General features: G+C 40.2%; 1 protein-coding gene across 1 annotated transcript in view; it reads left to right on the top strand.

Moving 5' to 3' along the window:
* Positions 1-20,908, top strand: part of ipo11 (importin 11) — a 345,030-nt gene that overhangs the window by 151,792 nt on the left and 172,330 nt on the right. The window contains 5 exon segments of the mRNA XM_033029972.1: positions 153-193; positions 6,917-7,033; positions 7,378-7,491; positions 16,439-16,554; positions 19,977-20,053. Of these exon segments, the coding sequence (XP_032885863.1) occupies positions 153-193; positions 6,917-7,033; positions 7,378-7,491; positions 16,439-16,554; positions 19,977-20,053 (465 nt within the window).

The raw sequence follows: 20,908 nt of genomic DNA, 5'->3' as shown, positions 1-20,908 counted from the left end.
TTTTCTAGTATAGATTAATTGCTCGTGGTTTTGTGGGTTTATTATGCAGCTTATAACATTTTTACATTTTCAAACTGTCTATCCTTATAATGTACTGAAGTATTTGCTTGTTATCGATTTAGAAAAGTGTTACTCTTTAACTTGATTATTACCTGTGGATGATTTTGCGTTTAGAACGGAACAGTTTTTACCGGTAAGTAGTCTTTACTTTTAAATTAGTTTTGGCAAAATTGAAAATTATTTTTTCAATACTGGGCCTTTTTGTTTACTTGAGAATGATAAAGCAAATATTCTCAGTAGAACCAAGACACCGTGAATTTTTACAGATATTATCCCTAAACTGCACATACTATGAAACGTTTTTGTTAGTTTCATTGTTGGCGCGTATGTATTAATAAAGCGGTTGCATAACCTTTGAAAATAACTGACTTTTTATCACTGCAATATGGATCCAGAGATTTAAACATTAGGTGTATTCTTTATCAGAATTAGAAGCTCATTATCATGAGGTGTAAATAAAGTAACAAACCTTCCATTTTATGATTTCATTGTATTTCTTTATTTTCCTCTCCCTGATCAAAGGAATTGTTTTTTACTATGCATCTTTCAAGACCATAATTGTTTTCTTTATCGTTTCATCTGCTGAAGTTCTTTATGCTGTGATCAGCTGAGTAAATGTCAGTTTGTATTTATCCATAATGTAAGAAACATTTTCAAGTATGCGTCCTTTTGATTGATACTGCTCCAAAACACTCAATCCATTCTCTTTCTATAATTTGAAAGCAGATTTTACTGCTTGGATTTAAGAGGTGTAATTTTTCTATTATCTACTGATCCAGCAGTGTAATATAAACTAAAACAATAATTTGTTGAATATTTTGTCAAATATAAACAGTAATAAAAATGATCACGGCCCCCCGATTTGAATGCATTTTATATCTTCAAGCTCTAATAAACCAGACAGAACAGGAAATTTCACATGTGAGCACGGAAATTTGAAACTCTGAAAAAGGAAATTAAAGTATCTGTGGCCAAGATTTAATAAAAATGTAGTAGTGAAGATACATGAATGTTCAAATTAGTTTCCTTCAGCATATTTTAACGCACTTGAAAATTTATATATTCAGTATTAAATATTTCCATTACATAGCTCTTGAATTTAACACTGCAAAGTAGAAAACAACATTTTGCTGACGTGATAAAATTTTGAATTTCTTTTAATATGCATTACCAAGTATATTTATGGTCCATCCATTGTACAGATTTGTCCTTGTGCATTTATCTTAAGTTTGTACAGTCTTTCTGTCTTGATGCAGTGGTGTGATACTGCTGAGTGTTTTGGTTTTACCACTTTAGAGGATGGTCAACCATGGCTGGAGTTATACACAGACCACACTGAACAGATGTAGTAAATATCCTTCACTGAAAGGCAAACTAGTTACATTTTACAACAACCCAATCACTTTATGTGCATTTTTATTAAATCTCCAGATTTCTATTTAGAAATGGATCTCAAAGTTCTCAGACTGCTGTGGTTGTTTGGAAGTCATATTCAATATGTCCCTAGTCCAAGTCGAGTTTCATTATGCATGGAACTTCCTTACCTATACTTCTTGATTTACTTGAGCATGGTTGTCTGACATAAATCCTAAAGACTTGTTTTCTTTTTGAAAAATATACTTGAAGCTATTGCAGTTACTTCCCTAATTACCTTCAGCCTTCCAGGGCACTAAATATTATTTTCCATGGTTCTGCTGTGCTTCATTGTAGTTACTTTTAACATCATACTCTTTACTAACTACCTTTAATGATGTCTGGAGATGCAATCTCGGTTATCTCTGTAATTCCCATGCTTGCCAAGCAAATGGAGCACACAGTTTTAAGTAGCCCTTGGGAATGACAAAAATCTGCCTGAAGTCTGAAATAAAAGTAGGAAATGCTGTAAATCTTCAAGAGGCCCGGCATATCGACAAAATGGAAACAGAATTGATGTTTCAAGTCGAAGACCTTTCTAAGAACAGATGTACCTTTCACCCATCAAGTATGTTTCACCTATCAAGTTCCTTTCACCCACCTTTCACTTATCCTGGTCTTGACTGTCATATGTTTACAAACATTTTTGGTAGATATTTTAGGTTCAACTTCACTTTTCATGCTTAATTCTTTTTAATCGTTGTTTCTCTGGTACTTTTCTCTTTACACTACATTGTACTCATGTACAGTATGATTTTACCGTATAGGACACAAACAAAGCTTTTCTCTGTATCCAGAAAGTAATAAACCAATGCCAATTTTACCTCATTACCATCTTCCATTTTAACCACATTCCCTGTATTTTTTATACGCTCAAAAAAAACATATGCTTATTCTAGACGTATGTATTTACATAACCTCCCCTTTAATTTCTAGTCAGAATGATTTTTGGACCTTATTAATGCCATTGTTTTAACATCATCTAATGTTGGTCGACTGCCTTTTTTCTAAATTTTAAACCTGCTGAAAATAACTGATATCTGATTTTTACCAATTTAAAAGTGAATCTAATTTTCCTTTGATTAGATTATGCTCTTGTACAATTTTGTTACCTAGGATCAGTTTAACACCGTACCCTTCTAATCACATGCAACATATTAGTAAAACATCTTTTCCAGCTGTTTACTTGATTAGTCTAAAATTACTTACATCCTCCTTACCTCTCACCTTTTCAAGATTAGACAGATGTCTTTCTGGAAGTGATTATCATGTAAAAGGGTGCATTGGTATGTGCATTCAGCCATTGCCTCAGATGTTCTGTAAACGGCTTTGTGCGATGCAAGGCTGATCCATGATTAGCAAGTATGATGCACACATTACGCTGGGCTGGTGATGGAGAGATGTATTGACAGCATATGCACTGACTGCTTTGACTTCGAAGAGTAAAACTCAAAACCATTCTTGCAATCTTGCATTTATGTGCTGTAAATCTGTCCTTTGTGATTGTTTTGCATTTCTCTGCATTAATTACTCTTCAGATTTGCATCTATTCTTTCAGACTTCTGTTGGAAAACTAGTAAATTGATAAGCGCAATTTTTGAAATGCAGACATCTTAAATATTTGATGTGGCTTGCCCGTTGCATGTTGAAATATCACCTCGTCTCACAGTGATGCGCACAATCAGATGTCGACGATTTGGAAACAGAGGATGTACTTCCTGCGGCAGCTGAGGAAGCACAATCTACCACAGGCAATGATGGTCCAGTTCTATACGGCCATCGTAGAATCTGTCCTCACCTTCACCATCATGGTCTGGTTTGGCTCAGCCACCAAGCACGACACCCGGAGGCTGCAGCAAATCGTCCGATCAGCTGAGAAGGTTATTGGCTGCAACCTTTCCTCCATTGATGAACTGTACACTGCAAGGGCCAGGAAGTGAGTAGGTAAGATCATCTCTGACCCCTCTCACACTGGCCACAAACTCTTTGAATCACTTCCCTCTCGATGGCGATTCCGGACTGTTAAAGCTGCCACAGCCAGGCATAAAAACAGCTTTTTCCACGAGTATAGCTCTACTCAATAACCAAAAATCTGTAGACATCTTTTGCTCTGGTATTTTATTTAATTCATATGTTTAATCAATAATGTTTTATTATTAATGTTTAGTTTTATATATCATTCTTAACTGTCACTGTATGTCATGTTGTCACTTGCGGGCGGAGCACCAAGGCAAATTCCTTGTATGTGAATACTTGGCCAAGAAACTTATTCATTCAAGGTCATCTTACATTTGTTTGCTTCTTTGATCATGGTGGTGATTGTTAGTTCATGCTGTGTGCAGAGCTGAAGAAGCAATGTCACATTTTCACTCTCCCTGCCATACACATTGATGACAACCAACATGAGCATTAATTTCTGCATTTAAAAAAAATTGTATTGCTTTATTGGAACGATGAGGCTTGCATATAAGTGTTGTTTCATTTTTTCAGGTGAAAGGATACTTTATGCCAGGGATCCTTCCCTTTCTTTCTTGTGGACTTTTGTACAATACTTTCTCTGGACATTCTGTTTATTAGCTTTTCTCGACCCTCACCTGATGTGATCACATACACTATTTATTATCCTATTTTTTTGGACATAAATAATCCACCATTGTCCTTTAGGATTTGGGGCTTTGAATCTCATGTTGGGGAAGTGCACTCGAGTGAAGCTATGAATGAATGAATGCATGTTTATTGGCCAAGTATGTACAAATATAAGGAATTTGCCTTGGTGCTCTGCTCGCAAGTAACAACACAACATAGTAACAATTAAGAATGACACAAAAACATTAAACATTAATAATAAAGAATTATAGTTTTAACATGTGAATGAAATAAAATACCAGAGCAAAAGGATGCTACAGACTTTTGGTTATTGAGTAGAGCTACTACTCGTGGAAAAAAGCTGTTTTTCTGTTTGGCTGTGGCAGCTTTGCCAGTCCGGAGTCGCCTTCCAGAGGAAGTGATTCAAAGAGTTTGTGGCCAGGATGAGAGGGGTCAGAGAAGATCTTACCCGCTCGCATCCTGGCCCTTGCAGTGGACAGTTCGTCAATGGAGGGAAGGCTGCAGCCAATAACCTTATCAGCTATTGTGGTTTCATTCAAAAAGACTGCTGATGGGACATTGACTGCCTTGGCTTTTCCACTCTCCCCACTTGCACTAACTACCATTCACAGAACGTGCATCGCTCCCCTCACTAGGAAACAACCCTGATATCATCATCCATCCTGTTGACGAGGCTGCCGTTGTTGTAGTTTGGCAAACTAGCCTCCATCTTGTCGAGATCAACTTCTCAGCCTTATTTTTGTGTTACCCTTTGGACTGTGAGCCCACCACTAAACATCTGCTCCACAGTCACAGACTTCATTGTCCACGGCCACAAAACCTAATTTCCTTGGGCGACCTTCTCTCCACAGCTTCTAACCTGTAATCCTACAGCATTGCCCAATCTGCTTCTACCTTTGACCCAAGATCTACAAGCAGGATTCCAGCCATTCTTTCAGCCTGCACTTGGCCGACTGAACATTTCTTCCCACCTGATTCCTTTGGTCCTATTTCTTCTCAACTGCATCAGTCAACTTTGGATGTCCTCCACCACTTTCACAGTTTCCAATTCAGTAGTCTTAATAGGTACATCTTCAATGTCAATATACAATCCCTCTGCATCTGCATCTCATATCAGGAGAATCTGAGGGCTGTCTATCTTTTCCTTGAACAGTGCACTCACCAGCGACCTCCATACACTTGTCCTCGCATCAAACAACTTCCCATTCAACACCACTCGCTGTGTCCAGACCAAAGGATGCAGCCATGGTATGGATGGGCCCAAGCTACGCCTGTCATTTTGTGCGATAGTTGGAATTGTCCTTATTTCAAACTCTTTATTTGAGCCCACTCATTTATCTAACACTCCCGATTTGTCAACAACTACATTTGATGTTGCTTTCTGCTCTGACGCAAAATTCAATTTTCATCACTTTTACAGCCAATTTTCTCCCTAATCTAATTTTCAATATGGTCCTTTTCTGGCTTTCCTTACCTTTCTGGATCTTTCCATTTCCATTTTGGGGCCACGAATAGCCACTACAATCCCATGGATTCCCACAGCTACCTTGATTAAACTGTCTCCTGGAAAGTCTTCCGATTCTATTTATTTGCACAGATGATGAGACAGTCTGCACAGGTGCTTCTGAAGTCCTTTTCTTCCTTCCTCAACTGTGGCTTTCCCTCTATTATAGCGGACAGAGACCATGAAGCCATCTTATCGATTTCCTTTCTAGACAAAGCAAGAACAGAGTTCCCTTTGTACCTGCCTTTCACCCCAAACTAGCCTCTGCCGACAACAGGTAATTCTTAGCAATTTTGTTCAGCTCCAACAGGATTCCACCATGATAACAAGGCTCATCGCAAGCTCCAGGAACAACACGTCGTCTACTGTCTGGGCACTTTGCAGCCTGGGGGAATTGATTTTTGAATTTTCTGTTTTCATGAGCATTGGGCATTTTTGCCTTCTGTCCTTTTTTTCTTTTCTGTCTTTTAAATACAGTCAGACAATGACACATTAGCAATAGATCACACAAAGAAGTTTAATCTTTTCTGCTCCATTATTTCACCCAATCGGAAACATTCCATTGAACCATTCATCACCTTTACCCTCTGTTATCTAGACTAAATTATTTCTGTCTCAGTTCTGATGAAGAAACCTAGACCTATAACATTAACTGTTTCTCTTCACAAAGAACCCACCTGACCGGCTGCGCTTTTCCAGCGTTTTCCATTTTGTTTCAGCTTTCCAGCATTTGCAGTTCTTTTGACTTTGGATACAAAAGAGTTGCTTTGTCCCAGCTATGATGCTAAATGAGTTCAAAGGTTGAGGTTTTGTTCACAGACGAATTAAATTAAACTGAATTTGCTTTGGCCATGACCATTCTGTTTGGGTTTCTGGGAATTGATGATCATGCATAGTGATAGGTACCTTAATTTTCAGATTTATTATATACGGGGTCTAAATGGTAAAAACATAAATACATTTTTGTACTGAGTATATTAGCATTCAAACTGGTAAGTTGGGAATTGTGGCTTTAGCATGTTTTATGCAAGGAAGGAACAATTGAGTGTGGAGAAAATCTAATTATCCAACAAATAGTCCAGAGGGCAGAAAGCAGAGGCAATAAATTGCCATCTTAGTATACAGGTTTTATTGTTTTATTATTTTATAATTATGAAATTATTATTATTATTATTAGAAATAAAGGCAAAAGCTTCAACCAATTTAAATAATTAATTTGGTCCTAACAGACGTATTGCCTGTTGATTTTGTAATCATCGTTCCAAATATTTTTCTGTTGCTGAAAATAACTTGAAATTTCTGAACTTTTAAATTTATTTTCCTCTGTTGTAGTACTTGGAAAATATTTTCGGTCTTCTCTTCCAACTGTTGCAACAAGTCACAGAATGTGATACAAAAATGCATGTTTTGCACGTTATTTCTTGTGTCATCGAAAGAGTTGGGATGCAGGTAATGTTCCAGAAATGCTTACGTTGTGCTTTACATAATACTTTCTGCAAAATAAAACTATTCAAATTGGAAACTTAATCATGTACACATTTTTTCTCTGGTTATCATTTTAATAATGATATTTGATAAATTATAGGGTACCTATTGTGATATTTCCAACTTGAATGCGACCAATCAATTATGTTAGATCAGGAAAGAAAATTATCGTTGATTGCACCTTTGCTCAGTGACTAGTTCTGTACTTTTAATTCTGTACAAGTTTTTAGAATTAATCTAATTTGCAATAATTGAACTTTTGTATTTCCTCTGCTTTTGCTTCAAAAATTATTTGTATTTATTTATAGATTCGTCCTTATGTTGGATGTTTGGTGCAGTATTTACCTTTGCTTTGGAAGCAGTCTGAAGATCACAATATGTTACGATGTGCAATTCTCACAACACTGATCCACCTAGTGCAGGTATGGTTTGAAAGAATGCATTATCTTGTCAACAAGTGTAAACATACTGAATTTCTTTTCATTATGCTTTTCTGAGAGTCCAACTCTGCAGCATCAGATTTGTTTTATATTATTTTTGCAATTTATATGTCTGAAATCTAGTTATCAACAAGACTTGCATATGATTGGAATAATAACGGGCTTTTATTGCTCATGAAAATGTTTTGTGCAATTCGTTATTTTGGAGAAAGTAGAAAATAAAAAAATGTTAGTCACAGTTTAACAGTTTGATTTTGGAATAGAATCGGCTGACATCAAGTTTGGAGATAATTAATTCATCCAATTCAGTTAATTGATATTTGAAGGCTATGCACCTTTTTAATTAGAGAGCTGTCCAATGGACTAATAAAGTCATATTCATGGAATCATCACCTAATCAGCATCCTAGATTTTGCAGGAAAAGGGAAGGTGGCTTAGTGGATGAATGGGAAACCTCAATGTCCATCCCCATGAGTGATTTGGTAGTATTAAACCTGACCAGCTGGGTGAGTTGAATTGCAGCAGGTGGTGAGAGAACCTGCGCCCGGGAAACTCCTATTGGATTTCTTCCTGATCAGTCTACATTTCATATGTGAGACCAACATAACCCTTGTAAGGCCCGTCAGAAAAGGGCATCCCTTTGTCTTATGGTGTGCCGTTCACATTGTTGATGTGGAACACTCCGAACAAATACGGCAGCTTAAAGTGTAGGGAGCCATGGCGTACTGTGGACCATGACCATCAGTCAAATTATATTCCACTGCAACTTGAAAATGACTGAATCCAGAGATGAATGATGGTGATCAATTACTAGGTAACAAAAGTAAGAATCTCCATGAGTATCTTCATGCTCACTGTTCATGTTGCATGGTAATCAGTGCCAAAGACGAGACTGACCAGTCTGCAACTCTTCACCCAGTTTGATGCACTTGGTGTTTCATTGCCATGGTGTTTACAGCAGTCATAGGGCCTGTGGCTCTTTGAACCTGCTCTACCATTCAAGATTTGTTGATTTACTTCTATACCATTTCCTTCCTTTTGTCTCCATATCGCTTAATATCTTTAATTTACAGAGATCTATTTATCTATCAGCTACAAAACCCTCCAGGGTAGAGAATCCTAAAGATTCACCAACCTCCATTGAAATAAATTTCTCCTAATCTCAGTCCTAAATGGCCTTATTCTGGTTCTAGACTCTTCAGCCAAGAAAAATATTCTCTCTGCATCCTATGGACAGCTGGAATAATTTTGTAAGTTTCAAAGAGTTGTTCTCCCCTTCTGCTAAACTCAGGGGAATATGGACCCAATAAGCTAAATCTTTCATCATATGGCAAAATCATAATTCCTGGAAATAGCTCAGTGAATCCACTGTACTCCCTCTCTGGCAATAATATTCTTTATGTCAGTTAGGATACCAAACCTGTACATAAATAAGGCCCTTTATGAGTGGAATGAGACATCCTTTGTCCTTTACCCAAATCCTCTTCCAATAATGTCCAACATATCATCTGCTTTGCTAATCGCTTGCTGAACCTGTATGTTGGCTTTAACTAATATGCCATGCCGAGAAACAATCTTATTGGAAATCCAAAAATATCTAAGCTCTGAAGATAAACACAGATAGCTGGAGTAACTCAGCAGGACAGGCTGTATCTCTGGAGAGAAGAAGTGGGTGACGTTTCGGATTGAGACCATTCTTCAGAAATATAGGAGATAATGTAGAGAGATAAAGAACAATGAATGAAAGATATACAAAAAAGTAACAATGATAAAGGAAATAGGGCATTCTTAGCTGTTTGTTAGGTGAAAACGAGAAGCTAATGCAACGGGTTGTGGAGGGATAGAGAGAGGGAATGCCGGGGCTACCTGAAGTTAGAGAAATCTTAATCATATCACTGGGCTGAAAGCTGCCCAAGCGAAATATGAGATGCTGTTACTCCAATTTGCGTTTAATCTCACCCTGACAATGGAGGAGACCTAGGACAGAAAGATCTGTGTAGGAATTGGAAGGAGAATTAAAGTGTTTAGCAACCGGGAGATCATGTTCAGGTGGACTGTGCGAGGGTGTTCCGTGAAACGATCGCCCTGTCTGAGTTTGGTCTCACCGATGTATAAGAGTCCACATCTGAAACAACGGATATAGTAAATGAGGTTGGAGGAGGTGCAAGTGAACCTCTGCCTAAACAGAAGGGACTATTGGGGTCCCTGACAGAGTTGAGGGAGGAGGTATGGGGACAGGTGTTGCATCTTCTGCAGTTGCAACGGAAGGTATCAGGGGAGGGGGTGGTTTGGGTGGGAAGGGATGAGTTAACCAGGGAGTTGATGAGGGAACAGTCTCTGCAGAAGGTGGAATGGGGTGGAGATGGGAAAATGTGACTAGTGGTGGGATCCCGTTGGAGGTAGTTCCTCTGATTCTTCCTTGACCACAGAACCATTGAATTTCCCTCTGCCTGGCGGAGCTGGTCCTCACTCTTAATAACTTCTCCTTTGACTCCTCCCACTTCCTCCAAGTCCAAGGTGTAACTATGGGAACAGCATCTCATATTTCACTTGGGCAGCTTACAGCTCAGTGGTATGAATATTGATTTCTCACTTCAGTAGCCCCGGCATTCCCTCTCTCTCTCTCTATCCCTCCGCCACCCATCTTGCACTAACTTCACATTTTTACCTAATAAACAGCTAAAAATGGCCTGTTTCCTTTCACATCACCCATTTCTTCTCTCCAGAGATGCTGCCTTTCCCCCTGAGTTGCTCAGCTTTTTGTGTCTATCTTCGGCTTAAACCAGCATCTGCAGTTCCTTCCTACACAAATATCTAAGCTCTGTGTACCCAAGGAAGGAGATGGAGTGCAGAGTAATAAAGTATTAAGGCAGCAACCTATCCCGTAATGTCAGTAAGATGCTAGAGCTCGTCATCGACTACAGGAAACGAGGTAATACACGTGCCCCCAAGCCAGCATCAACCGTGCAAAAGTGGAGAGGGCTTCAAGTTCCAAGGTGTAAATATCACCCAAATGTTTTCCTGGACTAACCACATTGACGTTACTGCCAAGAATGTAGACTGGCACCTATAGTTCACACGAAATTTGGTATGTCTCCAATGACTTACCTCTTTTCACATATGCACCATTGAAAGCATCCTATCCGGATAGAAACATAGAAATTAGGTGCAGGAGTAGGCCATTCGGCCCTTCGAGCCTGCACCGCCATTCAATATGATCATGGCTGATCATCCAACTCAGTATCCAGTACCTGCCTTCTCTCCTTACCCCCTGATCCCTTTAGCCACAAGGGCCGCATCTAACTCCCTCTTAAATATAGCCAATGAACTGGCCTCAACTACCTTCTGTGGCAGGGAATTCCACAGATTCACCACTCTTCACAGGATGCATCACAGCTTTGTTTGGCAACTGCTCTGTCCAAGACACAGCACAAAATTGCAGAGGTTTGTAGTTGCAGCCCACTCTACCACGTTCACCAGCCTCTCTATCCCCCACCTCCCCCACGTCCTGCCATCGGCTCCATCTACACTTCATGCTACCTCAGGAAAGCAACCTACAGAGTCAAGAATGACTAACACCACGATGATTCCCTCTTCTCCCCTCTCCCATGGGCAGAAGATTTAAAATATAGCTTGAAAGCACATTCCATTAGATTCAGGAACAGCTTCTTTCCAGCTGTAATATAAACTAAGGGTGCCTACCGATCTCCCAACCTAAGGCGTTGAGACCATGACCATTTTTTTATTCTGCCCTTTGTCTGTAGCTGTAACATTATAATCCTGCTCTCTGGCTATTTTTCTTTTTGCCTGTTTTTAAATGGACATGGGTTGATTTGACTCATGCATAGCATGATTTGACTGAACGCAAAGTAAATTTGTTTCCCTATATCTCTGTACATGTAACAATAATAAATCAATATGCAGTTTTGGTCTCCAAATTTGAGTAAGGACATTCTTGCTATTGAGGGAGTGCAGCGTAGGTTCACGAGGTAAATTCCCGGGATGGCGTGACTGTCATATGTTGATAGATTGGAGCGACTGGGCTTTTCTATACTGGAATTTCGAAGGATGAGTGGATATCTTATTGAAACATATAAGGGATTGGACACGCTAGAGGCAGGAACCGTGTTCCCAATGTTGGGGGAGTCCAGAACCGGGGACCACAGTTTAAGAATAAGGGGTAGGCCATTTAAATGGAGATGAGGAAAAACTTTTACACCCAGAGAGTTGCGAATCAGTGGAATTCTCTGCCTCAGAAGGCAGTGGGTGCCGATTTCCCTGGATGCTTTCATGAAAGTGTTAGAGCTCTTAAAGATAGCGGAGTCAAGGGATACGGGGAGAAGGCAGGAACGGGATATTGATTGTGGATGATCAGCCATGATCGCAGTGAATGGCGGTGCTGGCTAGAAGGGCCGAATGGCCTACTCCTGCACCTATTTTCTATTGTCTAAAATTGGGACCTTAAAATGTCTTGGTTTATAAAATGCTGTCCTTAATATCAAGAGGATTGTAATGCAAGAGATTCATGATGCATATAAATAGCTTAAGAAGTCCAAGCATGGAGTATTGTGCTTTCTGGGCACCACTGAGATAATTGAGGTACATTTTACATTGTTTGAACAGCTTTAGTTTGTTTTAAATTGCTTTCATTTGGATTTTCATTTTTTAGTCTATGAATGATTGTGAAGGTGTTAATGCCTTTGAAGATTTTCTAAATTAGTGTATTGATTTATTATTGTCACATGTACTGGCTTAGATTGCCAAAGTTTTTCTCAGTTCTACATTCCTCTTCTGCCACCAGTCCCCACCCACCTTATATAACGATACAGAAGTGCGCAACGCCCAAAATTCTGCCTTTGTGCAGGTTTTAAAAGGTCATAAGGGCAGAATTAGGCCATTCGGCCCATTAAGTGAATTCCGCCATTCAATCATGGCTGATCTATCTCTGCCTCCTAACTCCAATCTCCTGCCTTCTCCCCATAACCCCTGACACCTGTACTAATCAAGAATCTATCAGTGCCGTATAAATATCCATTGATGGCCTCCACAGACAAATTCCACAGATTCACCACCCTTTGACTAACGAAATTCCTCCCCATCTCCTTCCTAATGGAATGGCCTTTAATTTTGAGGCTGTGACTAGTCCTAGACTCTCCCACTAGTGGAAACGTCCACTCTATGCAAGTCTTTCACTATTTGGTATGTTTCAATAAGGTCCCCCCTCATTCTTCTAAACTCCAGCGAGTACAGGCCCAGTGCCGTCAAACGCTCATCATATGTTAACCCACTCATTCCTGGGATAATTCTTCTAAACCTCCTCTGGACCTTCTCCAGAGCAAGCACATCCTTCCTCAGACATTGCTCACAATACTCCAAATCCAGCCTTACCAGCACCTTAAAGAGCCTCAGCATTACATCTCTTTTATTGTATTCCAGTCCTCTTGAAATAAATACCAGCATTGAGTTTGCCTTCTTTACTACCGATTCGACTTGCAGATCAACTTTTTGGGAATCGTGCACTAGCACCACAAAGTCCCTTTGCACCCCCGATTTGTGGATTCTCTCCCCATTTAGAAAGTTGTCTACGCCTTTATTCCTATTACCAAAATGCATGACTCCACACTTTGTCAAATGAAGAGTCAAGAGAGTTTATTGTCATGTGTCCCAGATAGGACGATGAAATTCTAGCTTGCTGCAGCACAACAGAATATTGTAGGCTTAACCACAGATCCGATCAGTGTGTCCACAAGTTGCCGAACCAAGCCACGATGCAACCAGTCAGCATGCTCTCTACTGTGCACTTGTAGAAGTTCGAGCGAGACCTCCTTGACATACCGACTCTCCGTAATCTTAGGAAGTAGAGGCGTGATGTGCTTTCTTTATGATTGCATCAGGGTTCTGGGACCAGGAGAGATCTTCGGAAATATGAACGCCCATGAATTTGAAGCTCTTGACCCTTTCTACCATCGACCCGTTGATATAAACGGCACTGTGGGTCCCCATCCTAGCCCTTCCAAAGTCCACTATCAGTTCCTTGGTTTTGCTGGTGTTGAGAGCCAGGTATTGTGCTGGCACCATTTGGTACTATCTTCCTGCCACTTTTCTGCCCACTCACCATCCTGTCCTGCAGGGTCCCTGCTTTCTCTACACTACCTGCCCCTCCACCTATTATTGTATCGTCTGCAAACTTGGCCAAGAAGCCTTCAATCCCCTCGTCCAAATCATTAATATACAACGTGAAGAGTAGTGGCCCCAGCACCAACCGCTGCGGAACTCCGCTAGTCACGGACAGCCACCAGAAAAAGCCCCCTTTATTGCCACTCTTTGTCTTCTGCCATCCAGCCAACCGTCTATCAATGCTAGTATCTGCCATTTGATGCCGTGGGCTCTCATCTTACTTAGCAGCCTAACGTGTGGCACCTTATCAAAGGCTTTCTGAAAATATAGGTAAACAACATTTACTGACTTTCCTTTGCCTGTCCTGCTATTTACTTCTTCACAGAATTCCAGCAGATATGTCGGGCAAGTTCAAGTTCAAGTTCAAGTTAGTTTATTGTCATGTGTCCCTGTATAGGACAATGAAATTCTTGCTTTGCTTAAGCACACAGAAAATAGTAGGCATTTACTACAAACAGATAAATGTGTCCATATACCATGATATAAATATATACACACATGAATAAATAAACTGATAGTGCAAATAACAGAAAGTGGTTGGTAATAATCAGAGTTTTGTCCGAGCCAGGTTTAATAGCCTGATGGCTGAGGGGAAGTAACTATTCCTGAACCTGGTTGTTGCAGTCTTCAGGCTCCTGTACCTTCTACCTGAAGGTAGCAGGGAGATGAGTGTGTGGCCAGGATGGTGTGGGTCTTTCATGATACTGCCAGCCTTTTTGAGGCAGCGACTGCGATAGATCCCCTCGATGGAAGGAAGGTCAGAGCCGATGATGGACTGGGCAGTGTTTACTACTTTTTGTAGTCTTTTCCTTTCCAGGGCGCTCAAATTGCCGAACCAAGCCACGATGCAACCGGTCAGCATGCTCTCGACTGTGCACCTGTAGAAGTTAGAGAGAGTCTTCCTTGACAATCCGACTCTCCGTAATCTTCTCAGGAAGTAGAGGCGCTGATGTGCTTTTTTGATGATTGCATTAGTGTTCTCGGACCAGGAAAGATCTTCAGAGATGTGCACGCCCAGGAATTTGAAGCTCTTGACCCTTTCAACCATCGACCCGTTGATATAAATGGGGCTGTGGGTCCCCCTCCTACTCCTTCCAAAGTCCACAATCAGTTCCTTGGTTTTGCTGGTGTTGAGGGCCAGGTTATTGCGCTGGCACCATATGGACAGTTGCTCGATCTCTCTTCTGTACTCTGACTCATCCCCATCAGTGATACGCCCCACAATAGTGGTGTCGTCAGCGAACTTGATGATGGAGTTCGCACTGTGGTTCGCTACGCAGTCATGGGTATAGAGTGAGTACAGCAGGGGGCTGAGCACGCAGCCTTGAGGTGCTCCCGTGCTGATTGTTATTGAGGCTGACACATTTCCACCAATACGAACAGACTGTGGTCTGTGGACGAGGAAGTCGAGGATCCAGTTGCAGAGGGATGCGCAGAGACCCAGTTCTGCGAGTTTGGTAACCAGTTTGGAGGGGATGATTGTGTTAAATGCCGAGCTGTAATCAATGAATAACAGCCTGACATATGAGTTTTTGTTGTCCAAGTGGTCCAGTGCGGAGTGGAGGGCCAGCGAGATCGCATCCACCGTTGATCTGTTGTGGCGGTACGCGAACTGCAGTGGGTCCAGGTTTTTGTCGATGTAGGAGTTGATTTGCTCCATGATCAACCTCTCAAAGCACTTCATCACCACCGGCGTTAGTGCCACTGGTCGATAGACCTCCCCTTCACAAAATCATGCTGACTTCGGCCTATTTTTATCGTGAACTTCTAAGTACTCCGTAACCTCATCTTTTATAATAGACTCGAAAATCATACCAACCACAAAGTCAGACTAACCGGCTTATAGTTCCCACTATTCTGCTTTGTTCCATCCTTGTGCAGCAGGGTTATTTTGGCAATTTTCCAATCATCCGGAAACTCTCCTGACTTTGATGATTCTGGAAATATCAAGAATTACTATTGAGGACTGACATGAAGTCACAAGCTGATGGTGGGGGATCTGGGCCAGGTATCTATTGGTTTTTACCATGGGTCACCTGTGAGCACTGAGCTCTCGATGCTGATCGCAAGCTCGAGACCAATGGAGTCAATCTTTCATTGAGATCAATGTGGGTCTGCTGGCCGATATGCCCAAACGCTGGCTAATCATAAGGCGATGTTGCAGCTCTGTGGTGATAGATTCCTTATGACTAGGTAATCTCCCTGATGAAACCATGACAAGTTATCCTCCACAACTACAGCAGCTGCATTGAAATGAATGAATGAAATCAGCTGCCATATGAAAAAAAGTACAGCTTTCTTTTACATTGGAAAGTTGGTGTGTGTGCAATCTGAGCCAGGGAACATCAATTTTAACATATTTTAAAACACTTTTTTAATCTCAGGATGTGTTTCAATAATTCCTCTGGATTACATTCCCTTTTTTGTTTTGAATAACATCCACATTCTTCATAGACAATTTAACATTTTCTGAAGGTTGTTTCTTTATATTAACAATTACATCCTTTTGCTTAGTACTATATTTCTTAGGACCTTGTTCCTTCCTTTGTTATCCTCGATTCTTGGCTTTGGTAGGCCCTATTTTACTCATCACTTTGTTTTGTCTTCAGTTATGTTAATTTCACCAGATGCATTTGTATATCATATGCATTCTGTGCATTTGAGCACATGTTGGGAATATGTATAGAGTTGATAATATTATTTTCCTTTCCATGTGGTAGAATTATTTGTCTACTTTTCCTGCTGTCTGTAGGGTTTGGGAGCAGACAGCAAAAATCTGTACCCATTCTTGTTGCCGGTCATTCAGTTGAGTACAGATGTTGCCCAGCCTCCCCACGTTTATCTCCTGGAAGATGGTTTAGAATTATGGTGAGTAAACCATCCTGAGAAATTGTTTGACTTTTAATGAAATTGACAATTTTGTTGTTCTGCATCATCATTTACTCATTGGATAGGATTTTGCTGGAAAGAGTTGGGAAGTTCAAGATTTGATGCACATGGAGGGAGAGACCCTGAATTTGGTATTAGATGATCAACTTTTCAGAAATTCACAGAATATCAGTTCAGTAGTTTATAATGGCTGTGATGGAGTGTAATGGATTATTTTTAGGTGTCTTGGTCTCAGCTGCCTCAAATGTTGGTTCACAATTGGGATTTGGCTCTGTGTTATGCTTCTTTTGCCAACTCTGCAACATTTCAAAACTCCCAAATTTGTGCCAATTAGGTGAACATCAACAGGAAGTGGCTTGTGCCCAAAGAATAGCATTCAAATGAATGGGGTGTTTGAGCCTATTCCATGCCCATCTGATAAATGCTGGAGCGACAAATCCCCAGTATAATGGTAGGGACTTTAGTACATTTGGATGCCGCTATTGGGTTCCATAAGAAAACTAATAATGGAACATTATGACAGATATGGTGGCATTAGTTCCAAACTTGAAGCGGGACCAAAGCTTTAGACAATAGGTGCAGGAGTAGGCCATTTGGCCCTTCGAGCCAGCACCGCCATTCAATGTGATCATGGCTGATCATTCCCAATCAGTACTCCGTTCCTGCCTTCTCCCCATATCCCCTGACTACGCTAATTTAAGAGCCCTATCTAGCTCTCTCTTGAAAGCATCCAGAGAACCTGCCTCCACCGCCCTCTGAGGCAGAGAATTCCACTGACTCACAACTCTCTGTGAGAAAAAGTGTTTCCTTGTCTCCGTTCTAAATGGCTTACTCCTTATTCTTAAACTGTGGCCCCTGGTTCTGGGCTCCCCCAACATCGGGAACATGTTTTCTGCCTCTAGCTTGTCCAAACTCTTAACAATCTTATAAGTTTCAAAGAGAACCTCTCATCCTTCTAAACTCCAGAGTGTACAAGCCCAGCTGCTCCATTCTCTCAGCATATGACAGTCTCGCCATCCCGGGAATTAACCTTGTAAACCTACGCTGCACTCCCTCAATAGCAAGAATGTCCTTCCTCGAATTAGGGGACCAAAACTGCACACAATACTTCAGGTGTGGTCTCACTAGGGCTCTGTACAATTGCAGAAGGACCTCTTTGCTCCTATATTCGATTCCTCTTGTTATGAAGGTCAATATGCCATTTGCTTTCTTCACTGCCTGCTGTACCTGCATGCTTACTTTCATAGACTGATGAACAAGGACCCCCAGATCCCGTGCAGATGCTGGAAAATCGAAGGTACACAAAAAAGCTGAAGAAACTCAGCGGGTGCAGCAGCATCTATGGAGCGAAGGAAATAGGCAACGTTTCGGCCCGAAACATTGCCTATTTACTTCGCTCCATAGATGCTGCTGCACCCGCTGAGTTTCTCCAGCTTTTTTGTGTACCCCCAGATCCCGTTGTACTTCCCCTTGTCCCAACTTGACGCCATTTAGATAGTAATCTGACTTCCTGTTTTTGCTACCAAAGTGGATAACCTCATATTTATCTGCATTAAACTTCATCTGCCATGCATCTGCCCACTCCCCCAACCTGTCCAAGTCACCCTGCATTCTAATAGCATTCTCCTCACGGTTCACACTGCCACCCAGCTTTGTGTCATCTGCAAATTTGCTAATGTTATTTTGAATCCCTTCATCCAAATCATTGGTGTATATTGTAAATAGCTGCGGTCCCAGCACCAAGCCTTGCGGTACCCCACTAGTCATTGCTTGCCATTCTGAAAGGGACCCGTTAATCCCTACTCTTTGTTTCCTGTCTGCCAACCAATTCTCTATCCATGTCAGCACTCTACCCCCAATACCATGTGCCCTAATTTTGCCCATTAATCTCCTATGTGGGACCTTATCAAATGCTTTCTGAAAGTCATAACCAAAGGCCATACTCACTCAGCCTTTTTGCCCCAAACAGTCTGTTCATTTAATGTAACTGTATATGAAAGCATCAAAATATTATAATACCAAAAAGTTTATTGACATTTTTTTAGAGAAAATCAACATATATGATTAAAAAACTATACAGTTCGAAATAATTTAATGTATTATTGACTTTCATATTTCATACATTTTATTGCAGCTGGGTGTGGTAATTCTTGAATTCTGAGAGAAACTTGCTGTTTAAGTGAAGGTAGAAGCATCTTTAGCATAGATTTCAGGATATGTTTTCAGTAATACAGGCTTCAGATTCATAATAAACAATTTGGATAAATTTAGGTTTTTATTTATAACAAACATAGTACAAACAGTATTAAAACATGGAAATATTTGTAGCTGATTTCATCCATACTCACTGTGATGCCTATCCACCCTAATCCCATTTGCCCTCATTAGGCCTGTTATCCTTTCCTGCTACATCTTTCCTATCCAAGTACCTGTCCGGTCGACTTTTAAGCATTCTAATTGTATCTCCATCCACGATCTCCTCTTGCAGCTCGGTCCAGAAATTTACCACTCCATACATGAAACCTACTCCTCAGATCTCCTTTAAGTTTCTCTTCTCTCCCCTTAAACCTGTACCCTTTCATTCTCAACTTCCCTGGGGAAAAATAAACTTTTTTATCTATGCCCCTCGTCATTTTGTAAACCACTTGAAATAGTTTGCAAAATGTCAATGTATTTACAGAAATTGTTATTCAGTAGCATGCCTTTAGACCCAAGCCTATATCTATGACAAATGTCAATCAATTGGCTATCAGCCTAGATTTTGCACAACTGTGCAGATTGAGGTTTGTATCTTTTGATTAAAACAAGGGTGTTACAAATTAATCCATAATTAACAGTATATGGATTAGTGTTTTCTGTGTTTGTTTGAAAATAATACTTGCCAAGATTTAAAAAAAAAAGAGAACAGTCCAGCATGATAAATGCTCATGTATATTTCTGAAATGGCAAGTGGAGAGTTACTGCAAAGTACAAGAAACATATCCCATATGTGCATTATGACAGCAAAATAATTCATTCTTTGGATCAGTGAGAGAGCATGAGAAGTATGTGAGAAATTTTAAGAGGGAAAAGAGAGTATCTTGTTATTTAATGAAGTTAAAATGAACCAGTAGCTGTGCTTTTCTTCGTGGTGTTAAACTGTAGTTTGATTATCATCATTTATTGTTTCATTATCTTTAGATATTAATCCCCGTAGCAAATAAGCTATGTAATTACATTGTTATTCTGAATTGCTAATTATAGTCATAAGTATTTTAATCAGTGTTTCTGTTTGGGTGCTGATGTTGAGATGCTGCAGTATTGCAGTAATTTTATCAGATTATACTGTTCACCTGTTTATTTTGAGGCTGTTAAATGTTATTTGAAATCCTGACAATTGCATTTTTATTGCCGCCTTGTAGGTTAGCGACACTGGAAAACAGCCCATCCATCACTCCAGAGCTCCTTGGAGTGTTTCAGAATATGTCAGCTCTACTTGGTAAGTATAAAATGTGGCCCAATGGGTTTATATTTTAAATAACAAATTTATTCAGGATTGCTTTTAGGATTGTCATATTTTGCAATCAATATTTGCAATACCATTTAACAAAAGTTTGATTCAAGCTATTTACTGAATTAAATGGCGGTCTTGGCTGTTTCTCCTGCGATGTGGTTGGGGAAGGAATTTAATAATAAATTAATCTTTTTTTTTTTTTTTTTTAAATCATCATGTTATTGCTCCAGTTTTTAATTTCTTTCCAGCTTTAAGTCTGAGTCACAATCCACTGCAGTGACCTGAAGCATTTTAAAAATCTCAATTTAAGCAAATTATATGGAATATCTTTCCTAGATTTTCGAGAACAGCATTTAACGTTCTTTATTTATTATGTTGCTATGTTTTGAGGCTTTTTGTGATTGATGAATTTGCTGAAATGAATGACACACCACATCACAATTTGGTGCCATAGCAATATTCTGATAAGATCGCACATGTCAATTGAGTTAACTTTTTCATAAACTGCAGTTTTTCATTGTACCCCAATGCAACAGACTGGATGACAATAAAATAAAAATGATAAAGCATTTGCTTTTATGTATTGTGACATCAGCGGAGAATTGTGAACATGCAAGCTCATTGCTGTAAAGGAGTTAATGATTTGGCCCTTCGGCCCAACTTGCCCAACATGTCCCAGCTACATTAGTCCCACCTGCCTGTGTTTGGTCCATATCCCTCCAACCTGTCCTATCCATGTACCTGTCTAACTTTCTCAAAAATGTTGGGATAGTCCCTGCCTCAACTATCTCCGCTGGCAGCTTATTCCATACACCCACCAACCTTTGTGTGAAAAAATTA

Source organism: Amblyraja radiata, chromosome 1 (genome assembly GCF_010909765.2).
Source record: "Amblyraja radiata isolate CabotCenter1 chromosome 1, sAmbRad1.1.pri, whole genome shotgun sequence".
Classification (NCBI taxonomy): domain Eukaryota; kingdom Metazoa; phylum Chordata; class Chondrichthyes; order Rajiformes; family Rajidae; genus Amblyraja; species Amblyraja radiata.
The sequence above is the reverse complement of the archived record's forward strand: the minus strand, read 5'-3'. Positions and strand labels throughout refer to the sequence as shown.